This window comes from Oryctolagus cuniculus, chromosome 12 (genome assembly GCF_964237555.1).
Source record: "Oryctolagus cuniculus chromosome 12, mOryCun1.1, whole genome shotgun sequence".
NCBI lineage: Eukaryota > Metazoa > Chordata > Mammalia > Lagomorpha > Leporidae > Oryctolagus > Oryctolagus cuniculus.
Window position 1 is genome coordinate 100,334,843 of NC_091443.1, and position 23,152 is coordinate 100,357,994.

General features: G+C 61.9%; 2 protein-coding genes across 7 annotated transcripts; one reads left to right on the forward strand and one right to left on the reverse strand.

The window, feature by feature from the left end:
• The first annotated feature begins 746 nt into the window (after positions 1 to 746).
• HDDC3 (HD domain containing 3) lies at positions 747 to 2,280 on the forward strand. The gene is made up of 4 exons (XM_002721486.5): positions 747 to 909; positions 1,284 to 1,339; positions 1,448 to 1,688; positions 1,891 to 2,280. The coding sequence occupies exons 1-4, from the start codon at positions 798 to 800 to the stop codon at positions 2,019 to 2,021; spliced, it is 540 nt and encodes a 179-aa protein (XP_002721532.1). The 5' UTR covers positions 747 to 797; the 3' UTR covers positions 2,022 to 2,280.
• Positions 2,281 to 7,642: 5,362 nt separating this feature from the next.
• MAN2A2 (mannosidase alpha class 2A member 2) lies at positions 7,643 to 22,851 on the reverse strand. Of its 6 annotated transcripts, none has more exons than XM_051834302.2 (23): positions 22,670 to 22,851; positions 20,977 to 21,126; positions 20,220 to 20,267; positions 19,986 to 20,130; positions 19,726 to 19,897; positions 19,239 to 19,366; positions 18,825 to 18,998; positions 18,371 to 18,557; positions 15,910 to 16,087; positions 15,550 to 15,752; positions 15,250 to 15,432; positions 15,007 to 15,121; positions 14,818 to 14,885; positions 14,577 to 14,742; positions 13,379 to 13,615; positions 13,130 to 13,252; positions 12,803 to 12,917; positions 12,529 to 12,662; positions 12,149 to 12,290; positions 11,764 to 11,906; positions 9,979 to 10,173; positions 9,773 to 9,883; positions 7,643 to 8,824 (listed from the first exon to the last, which is right to left on the reverse strand). In XM_051834302.2, the coding sequence occupies exons 2-23, from the start codon at positions 21,106 to 21,108 to the stop codon at positions 8,672 to 8,674; spliced, it is 3,252 nt and encodes a 1,083-aa protein (XP_051690262.2). In that variant the 5' UTR covers positions 21,109 to 21,126; positions 22,670 to 22,851; the 3' UTR covers positions 7,643 to 8,671. The 6 variants fall into 6 exon arrangements, with proteins under 6 accessions (XP_051690262.2, XP_051690260.2, XP_051690257.2 ...); XM_051834300.2 differs by having other exon boundaries at positions 13,412 to 13,615; positions 20,220 to 20,477; XM_051834297.2 differs by having other exon boundaries at positions 20,220 to 20,477.
• Between the last annotated feature and the right edge of the window lie 301 nt (positions 22,852 to 23,152).

The window sequence follows — 23,152 nt, forward strand, 5'->3', positions numbered from 1 at the left end:
ACCAGCCCAGCCGCCCGCCTAAACAGAAGTTCCCAATCCGACTGGATGGCGCGTGGCCACCAGGCAACTCCATGTCACCGAGAGGCTCTCTGGGGGTCCCCAGGTGCCTCGAACCCCTCCTCCCTCATACCTGCCATTTCCAGAAGCCCCGTGGCCACCAGCTGGCTGAGTTCGGTGTCTTTCCAGTGCCTACCCGGGGCCTCACAGCGTCATGCTCCCAGGACAACAGGGACAAACACCTGCCACCCTCCGCCCCCCCCCCGGGGGGGGTGCCGAGGCAGGTGCCTGGGGACTGGAGCAGGAGGCGCCCTAATGGCTTTCCACAGCCAACACCAATTCTGTTCCAGCGCCAAGAACCAGGGCAGTTCCTGTAGAAACATTGCTGCGGCTGGGCCGGGCTCCCAGGGCAGCCTGAGCTTCCCAGAAGGTCAGGCCCTCGGGCTTCCTGGCTCATCCTTGCGGGGAGAACTGTTTTCCCAGCACCTGGAGATCGCTTAGTCTTTCCTGGTGGAAACCGGCTGGGTGGAGTGCCCCAGGCTCCGCACACTGTGAGGCTACTTTTTTTTTTTTTTTTTCATATCTTTCCACTGACTGTGGGCTCCCAGGGAGCCACGCTACGCTTTTCGTATAACCCAGCAGGACACGCCGAGCCGGGCGCTGCTTCCCGCCCCGTGGTCCTGTGTGCCCAGGCTGTCAGCCCCAGGCCCACTCTTAGCTGGCTGCAACAATGAGGGCCTCCGCGGCGCCAGGGGGCGCTCTAGACGCCCGCGAGCGCAGTGGCCAGCCCCACCCGCGCCATGGGCTCCGAGGCCGCACAGCTGCTGGAGGCCGCAGACTTCGCGGCTCGCAAGCACCGGCAGCAGCGCCGGAAGGACCCCGAAAGGACACCCTACATCAACCACCCGATCGGTGGGCGCGCCCGGCCGGGGAGCAACCGTCGCGGCGCCTGGGGGCGGGGGCTGGGGGGGGACCCGGAAGGGGTCGCGGGGGCCGTGCGCTTCCTTGAGCGCCCACTTTGTGCCAAGCGCTGTGCAGGCAGCGTCCGTGCGGCAGGCCAGGTGGGCCGCACTGCAACCCGGCGCAGTAAGCGTGACTGCTCCCTTCGCACGGTTGACACCCAAGCAGGGTAAAGGACTTGCCCAGGGTCGCCCAGCCTGTGAGGGGGTCTCTATCTGGCTGCCCACGACCCCACAGCCGCCATCTCGCGGCTCCCTCCGGTCTCACTCATTGTTTTGCCCCCATCTCACCCCCCACCCCCACCCCCATCCCAATCCGCCCGCCAGGTGTGGCTCGGATCCTGACCCATGAGGCGGGAATCACTGACATTGTGGTGTTACAGGTAACTGCCCCACTTCTCAGGAGGGTTCAGGCCCCCCACACACACACACCCTCAGCAATGGGCACCCCTGGACTGGCATCGCGTGGCTGAACGGGAGCCTGTCCCCAGGCGGCCCTGCTCCACGACACCGTGGAGGACACGGACACCACCCTGGACGAGGTGGAGCTGCACTTTGGGGCGCAGGTGCGGCGCCTGGTGGAGGAGGTGACAGATGACAAGACTCTGCCCAAGCTGGAGAGAAAGCGGCTGCAGGTGGAGCACGCGCCCCACAGCAGCCCGGGGGCCAAACTGGTGAAGCTGGCCGACAAGCTGTACAATCTGAGAGACCTCAAGCGCTGCACCCCGGAGGGTACGCTCCCCACCCCGCACTCCCCTGCTGGCCCTGGGGGAAGGGAGGGAGCAGCCCTCGGGAGGCCGCAGGTGGCTCCGCGGGTCCCACCCGCCACCCTCTGAGGTTTTCAGCACAGATCGCCCCATTGGGAGCTCGGGCCAGGGCCCTGCACCACACCTTCCCGGAAGTGGACAGCAGCTTCCTGTCCACTCTCGCGCAGGGTGGTCAGAACCTCGAGTGCAGGAATACTTCGAGTGGGCGGCGCAGGTGGTGAAGGGGCTTCGGGGAACAAACCGGCAGCTGGAAGAGGCCCTGGAGCAGCTGTTCAGCGAGCGTGGGCTGACGCTCTGAGCACCGGGGGCCAGGCCGCGTGCAGACCCCGGCTTTCGGGGCCTCCCCTTCTCCCTCCGCCCACGTACACTTGGTTCCCCCCTCTGCAGAGGCTCAGTTCTCCCCAGCGGGAGGCAGCTGTAGCCAGTCCGTTCCTAATGCACTCACTGCCTTTGCCCACGTCGAAGCCCTGAGATCGCTGGTCCCTCGGGGACGTGGGCTTGTTTACACTCTAGGTGATCAGCCACCAAGGAAAATAAAGCGTGTTGGGTAAAAGGAAGCTGCGGCTGCTCCTTCGCCTTGTCCGTGGCCTGCTCCCCCGGAGTGAGGGCCTCGCCCCTTCCAGCCTCCCTTCCCTAAGGGGTAGGTGGGTTGTATCCTTAGCAGGAAGCCTCCACCTTGGGAAAGTCGCGAGGGATGACGCATGGTTTGGAAAGGAGTGCCGCCCGCCCCCTGGCAAACCTCGCTGCCCACTGGGGAGACCCCAGCCGCCCCCACGACGGAGCCAGGAAACCGAGTCTCGCAGGCTCCTCCCCCGCGCAGCGGCGCTCCGGTTGCTAGGCGACGGGCAGTTCCGGCCCCGCCCCCTGCAGGCCTGGGGCGGGGCAGAGGTCGCCATCGCCAGCTGGTGGGGTTGGGTGGTGGCTGTGAAGCCGACCGAGGACAAGGAAACGTCGGAGGACAAGGAAACTTAGCTCAAAGGCCGCTGTGTGCTGGACCGCAGGACTGTTTTGCCCAGTGTAGGGCGAAAAGACGCGGAGCGGGAAGCTCCCGTGTAAACGGATACCCGAAGGCAGACCAGGGCATGCATGGCACGTTTTGGTTTACTTTTTTTTTTTTTTTTTTTTTTAATTTGAGAGACAGAGATCTTCCATCTGTTGGTTCACTCCCCAAATGGCTGTAAAGGCCAGGGCTGGGCCAAGTCAAGTCAGGAGCCTGGAGCTTCTTCCAGGTCTCCCATGCAGGTGCAGGGGCCCAACCTCTTGGGCCATCATTTGCTGCTTTTCCAGGCCATTAGCAGGGAGCTGTAACTCTTTCAAATCTTTTTTTTTTTAAAGTGAGTTTTGCAGGAGTGAGATTACAGGAATTTTGACTTTATCCTTAGACAAAAACATATTTAAAAGAAAATTTGCAGTTGTTTTCTGGCTTTTTTAAAATTTATTTATTTGAAAAGCAGAGGGAAAGACAGCGATCTTCCACCTGCTGGTTCATTCTCAGATGGCTGAAATAGCCAGAACTGGGCCAGGCCAAAGGCAGGAGCTAGGAGGTCCATCCTGGTCTCCCACGTGTGTGGCAGGAGCCGGGTGTGTAGGCCATCCTTTACTGCCTATCCTGGTGAGTTAGCAGGAAGCTGGATCAGAAAGGGAGCAGGACTCCAACCAACTTACCCTGCTACTCCATAAAGATTTTCTGTTGTCTTAATTATAAAGTTCTTCTTAATTATAAATTTTTATATTCTTCGAAAAAAAATTTAAAGATTTATTTGAAAGACAGCGTCAGAGACAGGGAGAGAGCGAGAGAAAGATCTTTCATCGGCTGGTTCACTACCCAATTGACCGCAATGGCCGGAGCTGCGCCAATCCAAAGCCAGGAGCTTCTCCCGGGTCTCCCATGCAGGTGCAGGGGCCCAAGGACTTGGGTCATCTTCTACTGCTTTCCCAGACCATAACAGAGAGCTGGATCAGAAGTGGAGCAGCCAGGACTTGAACTGGTGCTCATATGGGATGCCGGCACTGCAGGTAGTGGCTTTACCCACTATGCCACAGTGCCGACCCCAAGTTTCTTCTAAATTTTTAAAATTAATATTTATTTGAAAGTGTTACTGAAGGAGAGGGCACGCTCACGCCAGAGAGTGGCACAGCTGGGACTTGAACCAGTGCCCATATGGGATGCCAGCATCTTAGGCCGTGGCTTAACTGTGCCACAACTCTGGCTCCCAAAGACACAATCTTGTCTCACAGTCTGGGAAGTTAAGATCGGGGTGCTGGCTGGCAAGGGCTGCTCTCTGCTCCCAGGACGGCGCCTTGTGGCTGTGTCCCCACGCACTGAGTGCCCAGGAGGAGGAACACAGCCCGCTCCCAGGGAAGAAGCCCTGGTGACCTAATCACCTGCTAAAGCTCCACCTCTTAATCCTCTTGTACAGGAGATTAAGTTGTGGGCGGACATAAATAGAGGGGCGCCCCAGCGTCCCGCCGCAAGGCCTCCCGTGGTGTCCGCCCGCGCTGGCTCCCTGGCCTGCACTGCCCGGCTCGGTGGAGTCCGCTTGAGTTGGGACTTCTTTTCTCGGCTATGGAGGCCCCGGGGTCAGTAGCTCTTCTGCTCATCCATTGGCCTTGGCAACTGTACCCATCTGAGTTTATGTCCCCCTGACTCTGAGAGAAGCTGGGGTTTGTTGCGAAGGACCTGGCCTCTCCTGCCATGTCTTACCCTGAGAATTGCTCATTGAAGCATTTGCCCTTTGCCAAGGTTTCTACTGTGGAGAACAAAGGTTGGGAAGCCTCACATCCACTGCCCTAGGTTGACTGATGTCTCCGTGAGTGCCTAAAGGGTTTTTTATGCACCCCAGTGCAAAGGGCAAGAGAGAAGCAGGTCAAGTTCAGAGTAAAGGTGTTGCCCTCCCTGCACAGGTGCTCAAGGTTGTACCCACACCCTAGGCCACCTACATCACCTTCACTCAAGCCCTTAGGCGGTTCACTGAGTGCCTCTCTCTGACACACAGGCCTTCCTGCTTCATGGAAGCTGGATGGTTCGAAGGTGGAGGGTTGCAGGGATGAATTGAATTATTTGCTTCTGGCGTGCCGGCTTCCAATGTCTCCGAACTGTGAGGCCTCGGGGCCAGAGCTCATTTCAGATGCCCACAAGAATCAGCTGGGACCTTGTTAAAAATACAACTTCTCTAGAGGCAGGTGTTTGGTCTCGTAGTTAAGATGCTTGCTTCCCACATCTGAGTACTGAGGTCCGATTCCTGGCTCAGGCTTCCTGCCAGTGCAGACCGTGGGAGGCTCAAGTGATTGGACTTCCTGCACCCACGCAGGAAACCTGATCTGGGTCCTTGCCACGCATGTGGGAGGCATGGGTGAAGTTCTGAGCTCTCAATTTCAGCCCGGGTGTTTAACCAGCAGATGGGAGCTCACTTTCCTTCTGCCTTACAAATTAAAAATTTTTTTCTTTCTTAATGCAAATTCTCTGGCTCCTTCTGCCGGAGATTGACGGGGAGGTTGTACTCAGGAATCTGCATCTTCCCCCAACTCTCAGCTCTTGCTCCTGTTACATGGTTGTCTCGGGGCGGCCATGACTCTACCCAGGATCACTACAGAAGAGCCCTGTTCACCACAGGCCAGAAACCCCGGTTTTTGTTGTTTAGATTTGAAAGGCAGAGTTAGAGAGGCAGAGGCAGAGAGAGGTCTTCCATCTGCTGGTTCACTCCCCAATTGGCCGTGACAGCCAGAACTGCGCTGATCTGAAACCAGGAGCCAGGAGCCCAAGGACTTGGGCCATCCTCCACTGCCTCTCCAAGCCACAGCACAGAGCTGGATTGGAAGCAGAGCAGCCGGGACTCGAACCGGCGCCCATATGGGATGCAGGCACTGTAGGCGGCTCCACCCATTTCACCACAGCGCCAGCCCCCAAATCCCGCTTTCAACAAGGGATTCTGGTGACCGGGGACCACACGCTGTGTAGACCTAAGAGGCTAGAGTATAGCACTGAACATTGTAACTCTTGTCAGACAACAAGTTCATTCCATGTCAGATCTCTAAAGATAATATCCTTTATTCTGCTGACTCCCAGGGGTTCGCGGATCCTCCCCTATCATTTGGTTATAAGTTACACCAGCAGGTAACACCTGCTATTAGCTAACTGCTCAGCATCCTTGCTGACATGATTACAGCTCCTATCCGTGAGCTCTTGAGTGCACAAAAGCAGTACACGAAGCGCTTCCCGCTGATAATCATCTTCCACCAGCACAGACAGGATTCCCCGCGTGGGGGCAGCTCTGGGTGGACGGCAGGTGCTCAGCCCCGCCTCTGCAGACCCTCAGGGAGCTGCCGGGCAGGCCCCGGGGACTAAGGGCCCCCAACACACCTCTCCCCTAGTTCTCAGCTCTTTGCAGGACGTGCTACGAATAATTTCCCCCCGTCATCTGTACTCTAACCTTGATGTTTGCCACCATACAGAAACTTACAGTATTTTTTTGTGGTAAAGCCTGTTTCCCTTTCTCTTATTCTCTTAGCTTTGTTACGTGGTTCCCACATCAGAGGTGGTGTACCAGGTAAAGCCACTGCCTGCTATGCCGGCATCCCAGTTTGTCTCCTGGCTGCTTCACTTCTGTTCCAGCTCTCTGCTAACGTGGCTGGGAAAGCAGCAGAGGACGGCCCAAGTGCTTGGGCCCCTGCACCTGTGTGGGAGACCGGGAGGAAGCTCCTGGCTTCTGCCTGGCCCAGCTCTGGTCGTTGTGGCCATCTAGGGAGTGAACCAGCAGATGGAAGATCTCTATCACTCTTTCAAGTAAATAATTCTTTAAAAAATAGGGGCCAGCACCATGGCATATAGGCTAAGCCAACGCCTGCAGCACTGGGATCCCACATGGGCACCAGTTTGAGTCCCGGCTGCTCCACTTCCGATCCAGCTCCCTGCTGCGACCTGGGAAAGCAACAGAAGGTGGCTCAAGTGCTTGGGCCCTGCACCTGCATGGGAGACCCACAAGAGGTTCCTGGCTTCGGAATGGCGCAGCTCTGGCTGTTGCGACCATCTGGGGAGAGAAACAGCAGATGGAAGACCTTGCTCTCTGTCTTTACCTGTCTGTAACTCTACCTCTCAAATAAATCAATCTTTAAAAAATACATACACAGGTACATTCCCTTGGGGTGGGTTTTCAGCCTAGCAAGGAAAACATCTGTTTCACATCAGGGAACCCGGGTGGATTCCCGGCTCCAGTTCCCAGTTGCAGCTTCCTGCTAACACAGACCCTGGGAGGCAGTGGTGACGGCTCAAGTGCTTGGGCCCTGCATCCGCGTGGGAGACCAGGAGGAAGCACCTGGCTACTGGCTTCAGATCAGTGCAGCGCGCCGGCCGTAGCGGCCATTTGCAGGGTGAACCAACGGAAGGAAGACCTTTCTCTGTCTCTAACTCTGCCTGTCAAAAGAATATATATATATATATATATATATATATATATATATATATATATAACTTTTGAATAATTTTGTAGTTTTATTTTCTCCCTCTGAAGTTTTTGTGCGACTCTGAGGCAGAGATCTGCCTCTTTAATGGCTAGCTAGCCGCCTCAAAGTACTACTTCTTAAATGATCCACCTTTGCTGCACTTAAAATACCCCTTTCACATACACTCAACTCACATGCCCTGGCCTGTGTGGTTCACCCCAGGTCACCCTGGACGCACACAGGGGGAGTCAGCTGGGAGACTGGGCAGGTCAGGCCTTCACCCACCCCAACACCCCCCACCCCAGCACCACCCTAGGGGCCCCTCACGCTTCCTGTTCCAGGTGAACCGTGGGACCTGTTCAGCTCCCAGAAGTATCCGGTCTTGCTGGCGTACACTGGACGCCTGGGCTGATGCGGGGCGAGTCAGTCTGCAGGAACGTGCGTGTCTGAATGCTCTCAACAGGGCTTCGGTTGATGCGCTCAGGTTGTTCAGGTAGGCAGTTTTATTGGCTATAAATAATGACAGCTGCAGTTTGTCCTTATCTCCCTCATCTGCCTTCCTGCAGGGCGCAGGAGTGCCGGGACACTGCTGCCTAATAGCATGCCCCTGACTAGTCCCTGGGCTAATGGGGATGCCTGTGGCAGTGGCCGCTTCATGAGGCCATCAGCTGGTGGCTTCTGGGAGACCTCGCTGGACACAGGAGGTTTCTCTCTAGTTTCAGCTTACTGCGAGTTGTAACAAGGGGTGGATCGTAACTTATCACATTCCCTTCTCAGCGTCTACAGAGACTAACAGAGGGTGATCTCTATTAACCGAAGGCAGCCGTGCTGCCTCCTAATTTAGTGTCTAAGTGATAACCGTAGGTCCCTGCGCGGGGAGTTGAAGGATGACCAGAGGTGAGCGCTCAGGGCCCGACTGCCATGCACAGGGGGCCCCGCGGCCCCAAGCCAAGGCACACGTGCCAGGTGGCACGGAGTGGAGCCAACACGGAAAGCAGCAGGGCCCTCGGACTCGGGAGCAGCAGCCCCCCGCTGGCTCCCCCGCCCTCTCCGCCCGCAGTCACCCTGACCCTGCTCCCCACTCCAGGATGCGCGGTCTCTGCCTCACCACAGAGCTCCCCCACAGCCAGCTCTCCCGTGTGCAGGACCTCGGTCACTGGGCTGTCACCCACGCAGTCTCCCTGCGCCCTGCTTCTCCTACATCCCATTCTGGGGAAAGGATGGGTGCGGGAGCCTGTGTCCAGCTGGGTGGCCACTCCACCGAAGCAGCGTGACCCTGCCTGCCCTGGCCAAGGGCCTTCCTCCCTGACCTCGCCAGCTTCTGCCCTCTCTGCCCACCATGGCGTTGGGGCTGCCCCTTAACACAGAAGCAACAAACGGAAAACGAGGGCCGGGCCCAGTCTGACAGTTTGGAGACAGATCGGGAGGGGAGATCCAGCATGGCTTGTCCAACTCCATCTTCACAGAGAGAGGCAGCCTCGGGGTGCACGCTCCAGGCCACGGGGAGCCCTAACCCAAGCGGACACGGAAGGTGGAAACCTCCATGGGCTCCAGATAGATGTCAGTGCCGTTGGAGGGCGCGGCCAGCGGGTACAGCAACGTCAGGGAGGTCGGCTGCAGGAACCCCACATCCAGGCCCCGGAAGAGGCTCCCCAAGGCCACCTGTGCAGGGGAGATAAGGTGAGCGAGGTGCTGGGTGCAGAGACTCTGGACAAACCCAGCCGGGGGAGGGCGTGTGGTGCAGCGGTGGCCGGACACCAGCATCCTGTATCATAGGTCCTGAGTTCAAATCCTGCACCCGCTTCCAATCCAGCCTTCTGCTCATGCGCACCCTGGGAGGCCACAGTGGTGGCTCAAGTACTCGGGTCCCTGCCGCCCACGCCCACGTGGAGGGAACTGCAAGCTCCTGGCTTCAGCCCAGCCCAAACCTGGCTGTTGGTAGGCCTCTGTCTCTGCCTTTCAAATAGATCAGAAAAAAACCAGGAGAGTCGGACCGAAGCTGTGCCCCTCTCAGGAGGAGCGCACCCGTCACACGTCCCTGAGAGCCACTCAGGGCCTGCCACAGCTCCCTGGGCTGGGGGTGGGGGCGGGGGGATGGCTTCCTTCAGGGCAGCATCTGGAGGCCAGCACAGGACCAGGCTTTTGGGGCATCATGGTGCCACTGAACAAAGAACAGAGCTTACAAAGTAACAGTGGGGTGCCTTTGTGTGTGTGTGGGGGGGAGGGGTCCTTGTTTGTTTTGCTTTTCAATCCCCATTGTATTTGAAAGGCAAAGAGAGCCAGAGAGCCAGATGGTCCGCCCACTGGTTCACTCCCCAGATGCCCAGAACAGGGCTGGGCCAGGCTGAAACCCGGAGCTTAGGACCCCACCCAGGTCTCCTACGTGGGTGGCAGAACCCAAGCACTTAAGCTGTCACTGCTGCCTCCAAAGGCGTGCACCACCCGGAAACTGGGTCAGAAGCAGAGCCCCAGGACACGGACCGGCACAGGGGCCTAGGGCGTGTGCCTGTGTGTGTGTGTGTGTGTGTGAGAGGGGCTTTCTTCTCCCATGCTGCCAGCCACGCCTGCCCCCTGGCTGTCCGGTTCCGACCACACCTGGGCAAAGCTCACCTTGCCCTGGCTCGTGGTACAGTTGAAGCCCAAGTTCTTGGCCTCAAGGCCGCAGTCGAAACCCTTGCGGTGCAAGATGAGTGCCATGTCCGGTGCAGGCAGGGCGTCGTCCTGCGGGAGAGCGTGGCGGGGGGGTTAGTGAGCTGTGGGTGCGGTCCTCCAAGGACCAGGACGAGGAGGTGGGGGTAGAGTTGAGGGGTGCTCACCTCGGCCGGGAGCGTGCGCAGGTTGAGCAGGTGGAAGTCGCAGGGCAGTGAGGCCGCCAGAGGGTGGAAGGAGCGCAGCGTGGGGCTCGGGAGCTGCCTCTTGGTGACCGGCAGGGCCAGCACCGGGGCGTTCAGGTGCACGGAGGTCAGGTGGCTGAGCAGGGACGGGTAGCTGGTAGAGCCAGTGTCCTGGACCTGCAAGACGGGTGGGGCCGGGCTGAGGGGGGAAGGCGGGTGGGCAGGCAGGCCCCAGGCAGCCCGGGGTGCCTGGCCAGCTCCGGGTGCCCCAGCTCAGCCGGGCTATTTCTCTGCGCCATTTCTTCTCTGCTTCTCTAACACTGCTAAGGGCACCGTGCTCCCATTGTCGCGTGGAGGCACAGGCTGGCTGCCTGGGAGGCAGGTCCCTGTGGCCCTGCTGACTGCTGCTGGGCGGCGTCCCTGGGGGTCACAGCTCTCCTCTGCGGCGGCCGCCTCTCTGTGCCCAGCATCCCTCGCTGCCCTCTCTCAGCCCGTGGCCGGCACCTTCCAGTTCTTCCCTACCTGCTGTGCCCTTTGCACAGAGCCTCCCTGCCCCGCTGTCCGAGTGATGTGCTAGGGGCAGGGTCCCGCCGGCGCCCTCCCCCCCCCCCCCGGCTCCAGGATGAAGTCCAGGCTTCACCAGGCACTCTAGCTCTCTGTGGTCGGCCAGAGCCTGCGCCCCGGCCCCCACCCTGACCCCAGGCACGGCCAGCAGTTTCTGTAGCACGGAAGTGCATCACACCCCTGCTGTCCACCGTGCACAGCGCAGGCCTTGTGGTGGGGTGGATTAAGGTGTCTGGGACGCTTGCACCCCGTATGGGATATCCTGTATGCCTCAGCGTCCAGTCCCGCCTCCCTCTTCCGATCCAGCTCCCTGCTAATACGCCTGGGAGGCCCCAGATGATGGCCCAAGTCCTTGGGCCCCTGCCGCCCACATGGGAGACCTGAACGAAGCTCCTGGCTCCTGGCTTTTGCCTGGTCCAGCCCTGGTATTATGGGCATTTGGGGAGTGAACCAGCAGATGGAAGACCTCTGTCAGTCTCCATCTATGCTTCTGCCTTCCAAACAAATAAATAAAAATGAACATACACACATTTTTAAAAATGTGGGCAGGAGGAATAAAAGCTGGATTTTTCATTTTCTTTCTTTTTAACTTAAAATCGCTGCACGCAGCTAGCGGCTGACTGAACTCGCTGCCCTCCCCTCACTGTCGCTCCTGCCTGCCCCAGCTGCCCTCGTCCTTGCGTTCAAACCACATGCTGTTCATTAAAGCCACATGTGGCTGACGCCTCCTCCAAGAAGCCTCCCATGCCTCGGGAGCCAACAGGACATCCCGTCTTGTATTTCCACACACGCGTGTCGTCGCCCACCCCAACTCCTGAGCACATCCCCAGTGGAAGCAACAGCGTCCTAAGTCTTTCACAGCCCGTCGGGTCCTTCCCGCAGAGCCACGGGCCCAGGACACGGCAGGCTCGGGCACTGCAGGGTCCAGCCACGGCCGCCGCCTGCCTGCGCCGGCTGCCCACGCCCACCGCTGCCATTACCTGGTGCTTCCTGCTCCTGCTGCCTGGAAAGAAGTCCCTACGCAAGGCTGCCAGTTTTGAGAGAAAGCCAAGCTGCTGGGGTGGCAAGCGTGAGAGGAGCGGGGCTGGAGGGAGGGGCCGGGCTGCTCCTGCCACGCCATGCCCCCGCCCGGCTCCTGCCACGCCCCCGCTGGGCTCCAGCCCGGCTTCCCGGGGCCGGCTCCGGGGCCGGGCCTAGTGTTACCTCGCCAGGACTCTTGCCCGCCGTGCGCCTTTCCAGCAGGAGGCGGAATCGGTTGCAGGTCCTCTTGTTGTCCTTGAGCCCCTGGCCGAGGCCCCGGTTGTCATCTTGCATGAGCCGCCGGTCCAAGATCACTTCCAGCTGGCCTGTGGAAGCGAACTGTAAGCCCCCGACCCTGCCTGCAGCCCGGGACTCCGGGCCCTGGGTGCCCCGGCCCGAGTCACAGAGACCAGGGTGGTGGAGGCCCGAGAAGGGCCAGGCTGAGCCGGGCAGCTGACCCCTCCACGCTCGCTCTGGGACTCGGGAGCAGGGCCTGAGGCACCGTGGTGATGGGGACCAGCAGGAGGCCAGTGAGGCCGAGGGCGGGGCCAGGCTCCTGCCCCCTCACCGTTTTCCAGGCTGGAGACGCCCAGGGCCTGGGCAGTGTGCAGCGTGAGGCGCTGCTGCGCGTCCTGGATGTAGGCCATGACGGGCATGGGGTAGAAGTTGGCCTGCAGGGGGAGCTTCTTCAGGTACCGCCGGGGCTGCACCTGCAGGGCAGGCAAGGCCAGTAGGTCAAGGGCATGTGGGCACCATGAAGGCCCCAAGGGGTCCCCTATCTGGCGCTGCGGCAGGAACCGCTGAGCTATAGTGAGCCCATCCCCCATCTGAAGCTGGCTCCTCGCCTTTCATTCCTCCCCGTCCATCAGGGCAGACCACCCCCGACCCCCAGTGCCTGCATTGAAGCCAGAAGGCCCAGGCCAAGTTCAGCGGGATCTGGGGGCTCACCTGAAAGCCATTGAGATCCGTGAAGAAGGTGCCCTGGCTGTCCACGTCCGTGCAGATGCGCAGGGCCAGCTCCTTGTTGACGTAGTCCCGGATGTCCACCAGGGATGCCATGTCCAGAGACAGCCCCTCCACCCCTGGGCACAGGGACGGAGCGGGAGCGCTGAGAGCCAGCAAGGTGGGGTGGGGCCAGGAGTTGCCCTAGCTCCCCACGCCCTTTCTCTGAGACAAGCAAGCATCCGGGTGCCCTCGGCTCCTGCCTCACGCCCGGGCTCACCTGGCAGGTTATACAGCCGCACCACCTGGTGCACGTGCTCATAGTAGGCGACCACCTCGGAGAAAAAGGGGCCTTCCGTGACACGCACCACAGGGGGCTCCTTGGGCACGTAGGGCTGGGGAAAGAGCCGGTGGCTGCTGAGCCCAGGGTACGCACAGTGGCAGCCCAGGCTGGGGCGGGAGAACGCTCGTTCCCAGCGCGCTCTGAGCTGACACCTCAGCCAGCTGGGCCTGACCCCCAGTTGCGGGCCTGGGCCCCTCCCTGCACCCAGCCTGTGGCTGTGCCCTCCAGGGCCCACAGGGCTGTTGGGCAGTGTCCTGCGGGTACCTTGGCCTCGCCGTCCGGCAGGAAGAGGTAGGCGCCGCTCTTGTCTTTGGAAGTTCGGGTGCCATAGATGAGAAATTCCATGTCCACCCGGTGCTCCTGCTCCTCATCCACCCTTCGGATGCTCTGCAGAGAAACACAGCCCTGACCCCTGGCCCCACACCCGCATGTCAGGCCTGCCCTGCAGGCAGCGCGCCCCGCCCCCGCCCCGCCCCGGGCCCTGCTCTGGCCCCGCCTCCGCCAGCCCCTCACCTTGAGGAGCCCAGTGAGGCCTGAGAACCAGACCTGCATGTAGCCGTTGCTGAGGGCGAAGTCGCTGGTGCCCGAGTCGATGACGCGGACCGGGAGTGCTTCGTGCCTGCTGACGGACAGCCGCCGGCCGTGCAGGTAGACGCGCACGGAGGAGGGCAGCGTGCGGAGCCCGTCCAGGCCCTGCTGCAGCTGCAGCACGCCCAGGCCCAGCGCCGGCAGGCGGACGGGCACAGACACCTGTGGGCACGGGAGGCAGGGACGTCGGTGCCGTGTGCAGGCCTGCAGTGTTCGCTCTGTCCCCGCCAGCCACCTCCCACCCCCGGCCCCTCCTCGGATGAAGCTGGGGTCGGCGCTGTGGCACAGTGGGTTAACCTGCATGTCGTTATGAGTGCTGGTTCAAGTCCTGGCTGCTCCACTTCTGATCCAGCTCCCTGCTAATGCGCCTGGGAAAGCAGCTGAGGATGGCCCAAGTGCTTGGGCCCCTGCAGCCATGTGGGAGACCCAGATGGAGTTCTTGGCATTGACCATTTGGGGGAGTGAACCAGATGATGGAAGATCTCTCTCTCTCTCTCTACTCTTTCAAATAAATAAACCTTTATAGGAAAAGGAAAAGAGTGGTGAAACTGCTTGCCCTCTTTTCTTTTTAAGATCCATTTATTTTATTTGAAAAGCAGAGAGAAAGAGAAAGAGGTCTTCCATCTGCTGGCTCATTCCCCAGATGGCCGCAACAGCCAGACTGCGCCGATCCTAAGCCAGGAGCCAGGAGCCTCCTTTGTGTCTCCCACAAAGAGATGTCTCCACCAAAAGATGTCTTTGGGCCATCTTCCACTGCTTTCCCAGGCCACAGCAGAGAGCTGGATCAGAAGTGGAGCAGCCGGGTCTCGAACCGGCGCCCATGTGGGATGACAGCGCCGGCCCCTTGCCCCTTCTCTCCTGTCACGCTTTGAGTGTCAAGCAATGTTTGGAAGACTTCAAAATGGCCACAGGACGCTCACCCCTGAGTGATTATTGGGGAGTGAATGGATGATGGGCACTGTCCCCGTCACCATGACAACCTTCACCTTCCTGGAAGGGCAGACTCAAGCGCCGAGAGCGACCACCCTCTTGGCAGCCTGCCCCCAAGCTGGGAGGAAGCAGGGCCCGCAGCAGGAGGGTGGGGTGCCCCGGCAAGGCCACTCTGGCAGAGGGCCGGCCTCACCTGGTAGACGTCAGGGACCATGTCCGTGGCAGAGCTCCAGTGTGCGCTGATCTGCACGGCCAGCGGCTGGCCCTCCTCCGAGAGGACGCGCACCCGGGGCGAGTTCACCAGCAGGGACACCACGCTGAGCCGCTCGTGTTCCAGCGGGTTGAAGAGCACCACGAACCTGCACACGGAAGGCGGGCTGAGCCGGGGGCAGAGCGGGGCGAGGGGCTGCCGAGCGCTGGGGGCCCCGGCTCACCTGGGGGAGGCATCCAGCGCGATCACCGTGCGCTCGGGCAGGGCGTCGTGGTTTAAGCGGCTGTCATCCTGGAACGCGACAGGAAGGATGAACAAACAGTCTGGGGGATGGGACTGGCCTCCTCGCGTCACAGCTCCCTGTTCGGGGCCCGGGAGGAGCCACACGCGCCAGACACCCAGAGGGGCTTACCGCCTGGAGGAACGGGGCCTCGGGGTCGAAGCGGTAGGTGCTCTTGTCCCCGAGCACCAGGTAGTGAGCGGCGTTGATGATGACCCGCTTCAGGCTGACGAGCGAGCGCAGAAGCCTGCGTACAGCCAGGGCACACGGGGGCGGCGAGAGGATGACCATGGGGAGGATAGCCACGGGGAGCCCGCCCACCGGGCAACCCGCACAACCTCAATGGGGGGGGGGCGGGAAGGAGAGGGCACCCACCTGACCCCGTAGTCCACAACCACCGCTTCCTTGGCCGTGCCGGTGATGGCGTCGTGGTGCTGGAAGAGACCCAGCGTGCGCCGAGCGTCCGTCAGGAGGGCGAAGTCGGAGAGCGGGTACTGGGCGGCCAGCCCCGAGCGGCGGGCGTGAGCCACAGCCAGGCTGTACAGGATCTCTGCCCCGCTGCGCAGAGACGCAAGTCAGCCGGCAGGTGCCACTCCCCGAGCCCCGCCCCTCCCACGTCTCGCCCCCTCCCCACCTGCCCAGGCGGGCGCGGGCGCGTGCGTGTGGGTGCCTCACCGCAGGTGGGCTTCCAAGACGCGGTCCAGGCTCTTGTAGAAAGGCCGGGAGGTGTAATAGCCTGTCCAGTAATGATCCTCCCGGTCGGCGTAGGAGAAGAAATCCCCGCTCAGCACCGGAAACCCTGGGGGCTGGGCCCCCGGCTCCACGCCTGTCCTCTTGTACAGAGCGTCGAAATAGTCAGAGAGCGTGCCGAACTGCGCCTGTGCGGACCCCCAAAAGCCACTCCCTCAGCTCCAGGGCCTCCGGGGCTGCACTGGCAGCGCAGGCGGGCACCGAATAACCCACCCACCCCTCCGGGCTTAGCGGAGGAGCCGGCCGCGGCACGGCGCCCCCCGCCCCAGCCGTGCACCCCCCCACCTGGACGTGCAGGTCGGGTTTGCTGTTAAGGAAGTCGAAGAGCCTCTGGTAGTTGAAGAACTGCGCGTCCCACTCCTGCGGCTTATCGTACCGGAAGTCGTCGCCCAGCGGCACCAGGAGGACGTTGCTCCGGAAGAGCCGGGACTTCTTCCGGTACTGGTCCAGGAGCAGGGCCGCCCTGGAGCAGCACGGCCGTGGGTGAGACGCGGGCTCGGCCTGGACAGAGGCTGCGATGGCGCACGCCGGGGCCGGCCAACCCCGCTTCTGCCCTTTGCCGCCTCCCTGTGCCCCCCGGTTATCTTTCAGACCACAAACACCTCGCGTTCCCGCTTCTCTGCCTCCGGCCGCTCCCTATGGAACAGTCTAGAACCTGCTCCCCGGCCAGTGTCGCTCAGTCAGGGGCCCAGCCTACATAGGGAGGTCGAGGGCAAGCCGACACACACAGAGAAGCGGAACCCTGGCCGGGCACACTTTCCAGGGCCTGCGGCAGCTCCCACCACACCCCAGTGCCACGCCTGTGCCAGCCACAAGGCGAAGGGCCTTGTGTTCTCCTGCCTCACCGGGGCTGTCCCCTTCTGAGCGCTGAGTGGAGGGCAGGGCCTCCCGTCCCCACGGCGCCCCGGCTGGGCGGAGCTGGGCCTCCCGCCGTCCTGGGAGAGCTCCGGGGGTGGGTCCTGCTGGCACGTGAGGGGCGTCCCAGTGCAGTGACACATCTACTCCCTGTGCTGGCCCAGTGTGCACCGCTCAGCTTCACTCTCAAGAGAGGATCCCCTCCCAACCTCACCCCCCGCCCAAGAACCGCTCTTCCCTCATTCATCAGCCTAGCGGGCCTTTCAGAGGAGCAAATGAACCTCTCGGGGTGGTGCTGCGGCCACTGCCTGCAATGCTGGCATCCCACACTGGCTGCTCCACTTCCGATCCAGCTCCCTGCTAAGGCACCTGGGAAGGCAGGGGGAGATGGCCCAAGTGCTTGGGCCCCTGCCATCCCTGTAGGAGACCCGGATGGAGTTCCAGGCCCCTGGCTTTGTCCTGGCACAGCTCTGGTCATTGCAGCCATCTGGGGAGTGAACCAGGGGATGGAAGACCCCTCTCCCTCCCTCCCTCCCTCTTTCTCTCTCTCTCCCACCACCCCTTCACTCTTTCAATTAACTAAATCTTTTTTTTTTTTTTTTTTTTTTGACAGGCAGAATGGACAGTGAGAGAGACAGACAGAGAGAAAGGTCTTCCTTTTCCATTGGTTTACCCCATAATGGCCGCCGCGCTGCAGCGGCACACCGTGCTGATCTGAAGGCAGGAGCCAGGAGCTTCTCCTGGTCTCCCATGGGGTGCAGGGCCCAAGCACTTGGGCCATCCTCCACTGCACTCCTGGGCCACAGCAGAGAGCTGGCCTGGAAGGGGGGCAACCGGGACAGAACCCGGCGCCCCGACCGGGATTAGAACCTGGTGTGCCGGCACCGCTTGGTGGAGGATTAGCCTATTGAGCCGCGGCGCCGGCCTTAACTAAGTAAATCTTAAAAGAAGTCCCTTCTCATGCCTGTTCTCTGTAAACCCAGGCCGGCAGCAAGAATCACAATTGCTGCTTTGAGAGCCCTAGATCCTTGTCTGGAAAGAGCATTTAGATTTCTGGAAACAAAAGAACGCTTTCTTTCCCGCTGTCACGTGTCTTACTTTGTGGACATCACGGAAATCAGGGCATTGCAGCATGAAAGCCAGATCAGCTTGCTGAATGCAGGCTCTGGCTACTCGCTGTTTAGATCACTCCCCACCAGGACCCACCTGGGGGAGTCCATCTCAGGAACGGTGAGGTCTTTGGGGGTCCCTGGTGATTCTCGCCCAGGAAACATGCCTATTTGCTCCGAGGCTGCCGGAACAGCTGAGCTAAACGAAGGCACCTTAGCCCCAAGTCCGTAAGGAACACGGGTCGAGGGTCCCTTATCCAAAGCAATCCTGGGGGCAGCAGTGTTTCAGATTTTGGATTTTTTTCAGACTTTGGAATAACCGCATGAACATACTGAGGTATCTCGGGGATGAGACCCCAGTCTCCACATGGAACGGACTTCACCTGGGTTTTAGACACACTTTACACACACAGCCCATGGGCAGGTGCACGGTATTCCTAGTGTGCCTGTTTTCACTACACACGCACGGCCAGGTGTGGAATTTTCCACATGTGGGGTCACGTGGGTGCCCAACGAGCTTCAGAGTTTGGAACGTTCTGGATTCTGGGTTTCTGGATTAGGGCTGCTCGGCCTGCGCTATCTAACTGGGGAAGCAGCTACCTCCGGGTGAGTCAGCCGGCTCTGGCAGCATGCTCAGAAAACACGCAGGCTTCTCTTCGCAGCCACTCCACGCAGAGCACCGCCGCGGTGTGCCTGAACCTGCCGGCCGAGCCAGGTCCCCTCCACCCCCCGCTCCAGGTCCCGCGTGGACAGCGTGCGGCCCAGGGCCTGCCCGCACGTACCTCTCTGCCACGTTGGCCTCGGTGATGGCCCGGGGCGGCACCTTCCAGGGGCAGTTGATGCGCCCCCCGGGCAGGCGTTTGAAGTCGAACTGGCAGCAGATCTTGGGGTCGGGGCCGCAGGTGTGGGGGATGTCATAGCTGTAGAAGGGCATCATGTGGCACAGGATGTCTGTGCTGGAGTCCGGGTCTGCAGAGACACGTCACGTGGTTGGGCGCAGGCACCGGCACCTGCTCGGGCCGCAGGCGGCCCTGACGGGTCGGGAGGACGTGCAGGCCGGGGGGCAGGGGGCAGCGGGCAAGGGACGCCGGAGCCACAGCTCCCTCAGCGGGAGGCGCCCAGAGGACACAGTGTGGTGCTGCTCCCTTAGCCTGCAGGGAGACGTGGCCTGGCGGACAGGGAGGGTCTCCCTTGCTGCGCCCTGGCGAAGACTCCCTCTACCCTACCTGGCCTTACCCCACGTCTGCCTCCACATGAACTCCAGGCTGCGGGTGGCGGCGAAGTGTTTCTTGATGGCATAGTGCACCCTCTGGATCAGCATGCTAGTCAGGTTGGCACGGCGCAGCAGGTAAGGCATGGTGGAGCTGTATCCAAAGGGATCCACTGCCCAGCCGGCGCGCGGGGCTGCACCTGGGCGGGACACGGAAGCCACAGGCTCTCAGCAGCTCAGGGCCTGGCCTCTTGGTCTCAACTGGGTATGGGAGCCAGCTCCTGCCCCGGCAGGTAGGCAGCAAGCAACTGCCATGCCGGCGGGCCCCTGCTGACGGAATCAGCCTAGTAAGGAAGCTTCAAACCCTGGTGCTCACAAGCCCATGTGCGGCCAGCCAGGTGGCTGATGGGGGCAGACCCCAGTCCTGGGCCTGGACTCACCGAGGTTCCTCTCCAGCCACTGGTGCCCCTCAATGAGCTGATCGATCAGTGCAAAGTAGTGGGAGTTGGCCTCGTCCGGCATCACCCAGCCTCCCGTGGCAATCTCCAGTTGCCCGTTTCCCACCAGCCTGGAGACCAAGGGGTCACACTCAGCATGGGGTCGGGAGCCGCCAGGGCCCACGGCAGCAGCCTCACGATGCTAGTTCACCCAAACCCAGGACCAAGAGAACAAAGTCCCACCCCCTTTCCTCCACGGGGTCCTGACCCTGCCTGTCTCGGGGCCACGCCATGCTTCTAGAAGGAAGTCCCCAGGTGTACAGACACCTTCCAGTCCCCCTCCTCCTGCTGGCAAGCCCTCAAACCATCACCCCCACTCTGCCACAGCTCCCGGGGACCTCTCCCTGCCACCTCAGCTACCCACCCGCCTAGGACCCCGGCTGCCTGCACCCCACCCCCACCCCCCCACGCCTCCCCGACCAGCACTGGCCTCCGGACCGCCGCTCTCTTCTGGGCACTGATGTTGTCCCACCACTTGGCAAAGAAGGAGACCTCGGCCCAGAGGAAGCGCCGCCGGGGGTCCTCCTGCAGCTTGGACACCATGCTGTTGAGGATGTGCTGCGTCTGCTCCGTGTAGTACTTGTCGAAGGTCTTGATCCAGCCTGCGGAGCCAACACAGGGCCCCTGAGGACGCCCCCGGCTTCCTTCACCGCCCGCCCCGCGTGCGCGCGCTGCACCTGCCACGCTCACCTGGGTCGTTGTGCGAGTGCGGCACCACGAACACCAGCAGGTCCTCGGCGTCCCAGTCGTGTGGGCTGTAGGAGATGTCAAAGCCTTGCCGCCACACGCCACCCTCCACGTTGTCAAACGGCAGCGTCTCCGTCACCGCCAGCATCTACCGGGCGGGCGTGCAGGCGGCGTCAGTGCCCCATCCACGGCCACGGCCACCGCCCATTTCCCAGCCCCACTGGCTCTCACTCTTACCTGCAGCTCTGGCTTCTGGCCCCGGCCCCCCAAAGCAAACTGGCAGTCCTGAGGGGAGACAGAGAAGAAGCTGGGCCGGGGCTCCGGCGGCACCACCCAGGAGCCGTTGGCCGTGTGGTAGGGCAGCAGGGCGGGCGGGCCCTCGGCGTTGGCCGTCAGCTCCAGCACCGAGTCCTTGATGTGGCTGATGATTTCATGGTTCTCCTCCAACAGCTGCTCCAGCTGCTGGATGCGGTTCTGCAGCACGGAGATCTGGCTCTGCCAAAAAGACCAGGAAGCCATGACCCGCGGCTCCTTCAGCCAGAGCCGGGGTTTCTCCCTGTGGGCCTAAGGGGGCGGAGGGCTCCGGCTGCACACAGACAGACGCGCACGCAACTCTGAGGTTTGCAATCCACAGCCCTCCCCAGCTCCTGGAGGGCAAGACTTTGTCTCGCCAGCCTACGCTCGACAATCCATGTTGCCTGTCTGGAGCACCGTGTTCAGGATTGCAGACCGCATCGAGGCTCAGCGGGGAAGAATGCTGCAATCCATTAGCAATGTCTGCCAAGGACGCAGGAGGGCAGCACACCAGTGCACCCGCTCTTCCTTCTTCTCTCTCTCTTTTTGCCTTCACTGTTTTTAGCTCTGGGTTTCTAGAAAACCCACCCACTGGGAAGGAATGTTCCTGTCCTGTGATGGTACGACACTCCAGCCAGGGCAACGGCCTAAGGCCAGATGACCTGCGTCCCCAACAGACGGCCAGGCAGCCGTGACTCACCCGGGGGAAGTTCCCACCGCTCTGGTGTCGGGCAGGGTCGTGCTGCACTCGGTCCAGCATGAGGTAGAGCGAGAAGACCGCCACACAGAAGATAGCAGCCCCACATACTGTCACCTGCTTCTTCAGCTTCATAGTGGCCTCTACGTGCACCTGGTGGGACAGACCCCGCTGCAGCTCCAACAGGCAAATGCCCTTCCATGGCTTTTCCACCGAATGCCCCGTGAGTTCCCCTCAAGGCTGTTCCAAGGAGCACGGTGTTTGCCTGAGCAAGGTTCCGTGGGTGGGCGTGGTGGCACAGCAGGTGAAACCACAGCTTGGGATACTACATCTGCCGTCAGCGTGCCTGGTTCAAGTCCCAGCTGCTCTACACTTCTGACCCAGCTTCCTGCCACTGCACTTGGGAGGCAGCAGTGATGGCCCAAGTGCTTGGTCCCTGCCACCCACGTGGGAGACTTGGATGCCCAGTTCCTGGCTCCTGGCTTGGACTACGCTCAGCCTTGGCTGTTGCAGGCATTTGGGGAGTGAACCAGCAGATGGAAGACCTCCATTTGTCTCTCCCTCTCTGTCACTCTGCCTTCCAAATAAACAAGTGAATTTTCAGAACAACACAGACCGTACAAGCAGGCTTCGGGGCACCCGCTCCCAGTGCGAGCTGTGGGCTCTGACCCACCTCGATCCTCCTCTCACACTTACTCAGGAAGCTCAGATAAGTCGCTTGAGCGGGGCCGGCCCTGCCCCAGGATGCGGGCACACACTCCCTCCCCTGATGCTATAAAAGTGGGTCCCCCAGATTAACCGGGCCCCAGCTGACAGCTCCACCTCACCACCTCCTGACCACAACCAGCGTCCTGCAAGGCCTGCCCACCTGCCAGGAGGTCAGGGGCCAGGCTCCTTGGCCACGCGCTTCTGGTTTCAGATGAACAAACTGGACACAGCCAGAGCCAAACAGGGACTGACAGGGACGCCTGCCCCCTGCCTTCTCGGAGCACTGGCACTCTGCACCAACACAGCCCAGCACAGACTCTCTCCCTAAGAATTCACCATGTATTTCTTTCCAAAAAAAAAAAAAAAAAAAAAAAGCACCCTATAAACAGATGCCTCTATACCTCCTCTCTGGTCCTGCTGACTTCCGCAGTGCTAAACTTTCAGCAGCAGTTAAGGGGCACTTAGGGGGGACCCCCGCCAAGCCAGCAATGACGCTGAAAGCTCTTAGATCGCCGCGGTGGGAGTGCGGGGCTGCGGGGGCGACTTGAAGGCACCGCGGCCGCCAGTCCCGGCCCTCGCTGGCCTGCGGGGCGGTGGAGGCCCGGCGCTGGCCCCAGGACAGCGCGCGGGGGAGGACGTCGCAACCGGCTCTATGGCCGGGGACCTGGGTCGCCTCCGCGCCGCGTCCTACTTAGCACGATCGTATCCCGCTCAGGGGCCTCGGGACAACATTTTTAGCCCCTGGATGCTGGGTCCAGGCCAAGGTGCGCGGAGCAGGGGAGAGAGTTGAATCGCAGGACGGGCAGCACCTGCCGCCGCCGGCCCAGCCCCCTTCCCGTGCTGCCTGGCTGGCTCTACCGTCCCCAGCCCCGCAACGACAGCGGCCTGGCCCGGGCCTCGCGCCCCCACAGCCCGCACGCGGCTCAAGGGCCCCGCCGCGGCCCGGAGCGCCGCTCCCACCCCCACCCAGCGCCGCGCGGCCCGTTACCGTCTGCGGCGGCCTCCGCGCCGCTGCGGGCCCCGCCGGCCGGGTGCGCCGCTCACATGCCCGGGGGTGGCGGCCCGCGCACTGGCGGCGACGCCGGCGACCGCCGCTGCTCCCCCCGGCTCAGCGCCGCAGCCGCGCTGCCCCCGGGCCCGCCGCCTCTCGCCGCCGCCGCCGGCCCAGCAGCGTGCGGGGCGGGGACAGCTGAGCCGCCGGCCCCGCCCCGGCCCGCGTGCGCCCCGCTGAGCCGGCGGGAGGCAGCCCTGCCCGCCGCGGCCCGCGCGGTCCCCGCCAGCCGGCCGCTGCTTCCCCGCGCCCGCCGCGGCCCCGCCGCTGCGCCGAGGACCCCGGGTGCGGGCAGCGGGGCCGCAGTGCGCAGCCGCAGCCCGGCGGCCTTGGCGCGACTGGGGGGCGAGCAACTTTGGCGGTGGGGCATTGGTGGAAATGGCCGGCCCCCGGGTGCCCGGGCCTGGCGGGTGCTGGCTG

Coding starts and splice junctions, on each gene's coding strand:
- HDDC3 (XM_002721486.5), top strand. CDS start 798: ATGGGCTCCGAGGCCGCACAGCTGCTGGAGGCCGCAGACTTCGCGGCT. Junction 1,340..1,447: donor CTGACATTGTGGTGTTACAG/GTAACTGCCCCA, acceptor GCCTGTCCCCAG/GCGGCCCTGCTCCACGACAC. Junction 1,689..1,890: donor CAAGCGCTGCACCCCGGAGG/GTACGCTCCCCA, acceptor ACTCTCGCGCAG/GGTGGTCAGAACCTCGAGTG.
- MAN2A2 (XM_051834297.2), bottom strand. CDS start 21,108: ATGAAGCTGAAGAAGCAGGTGACAGTATGTGGGGCTGCTATCTTCTGT. Junction 16,088..18,370: donor GAGGCCAACGTGGCAGAGAG/GTACGTGCGGGC, acceptor GTGCTGCTCCAG/GGCGGCCCTGCTCCTGGACC. Junction 14,743..14,817: donor GCGCTGGATGCCTCCCCCAG/GTGAGCCGGGGC, acceptor TTCCGTGTGCAG/GTTCGTGGTGCTCTTCAACC.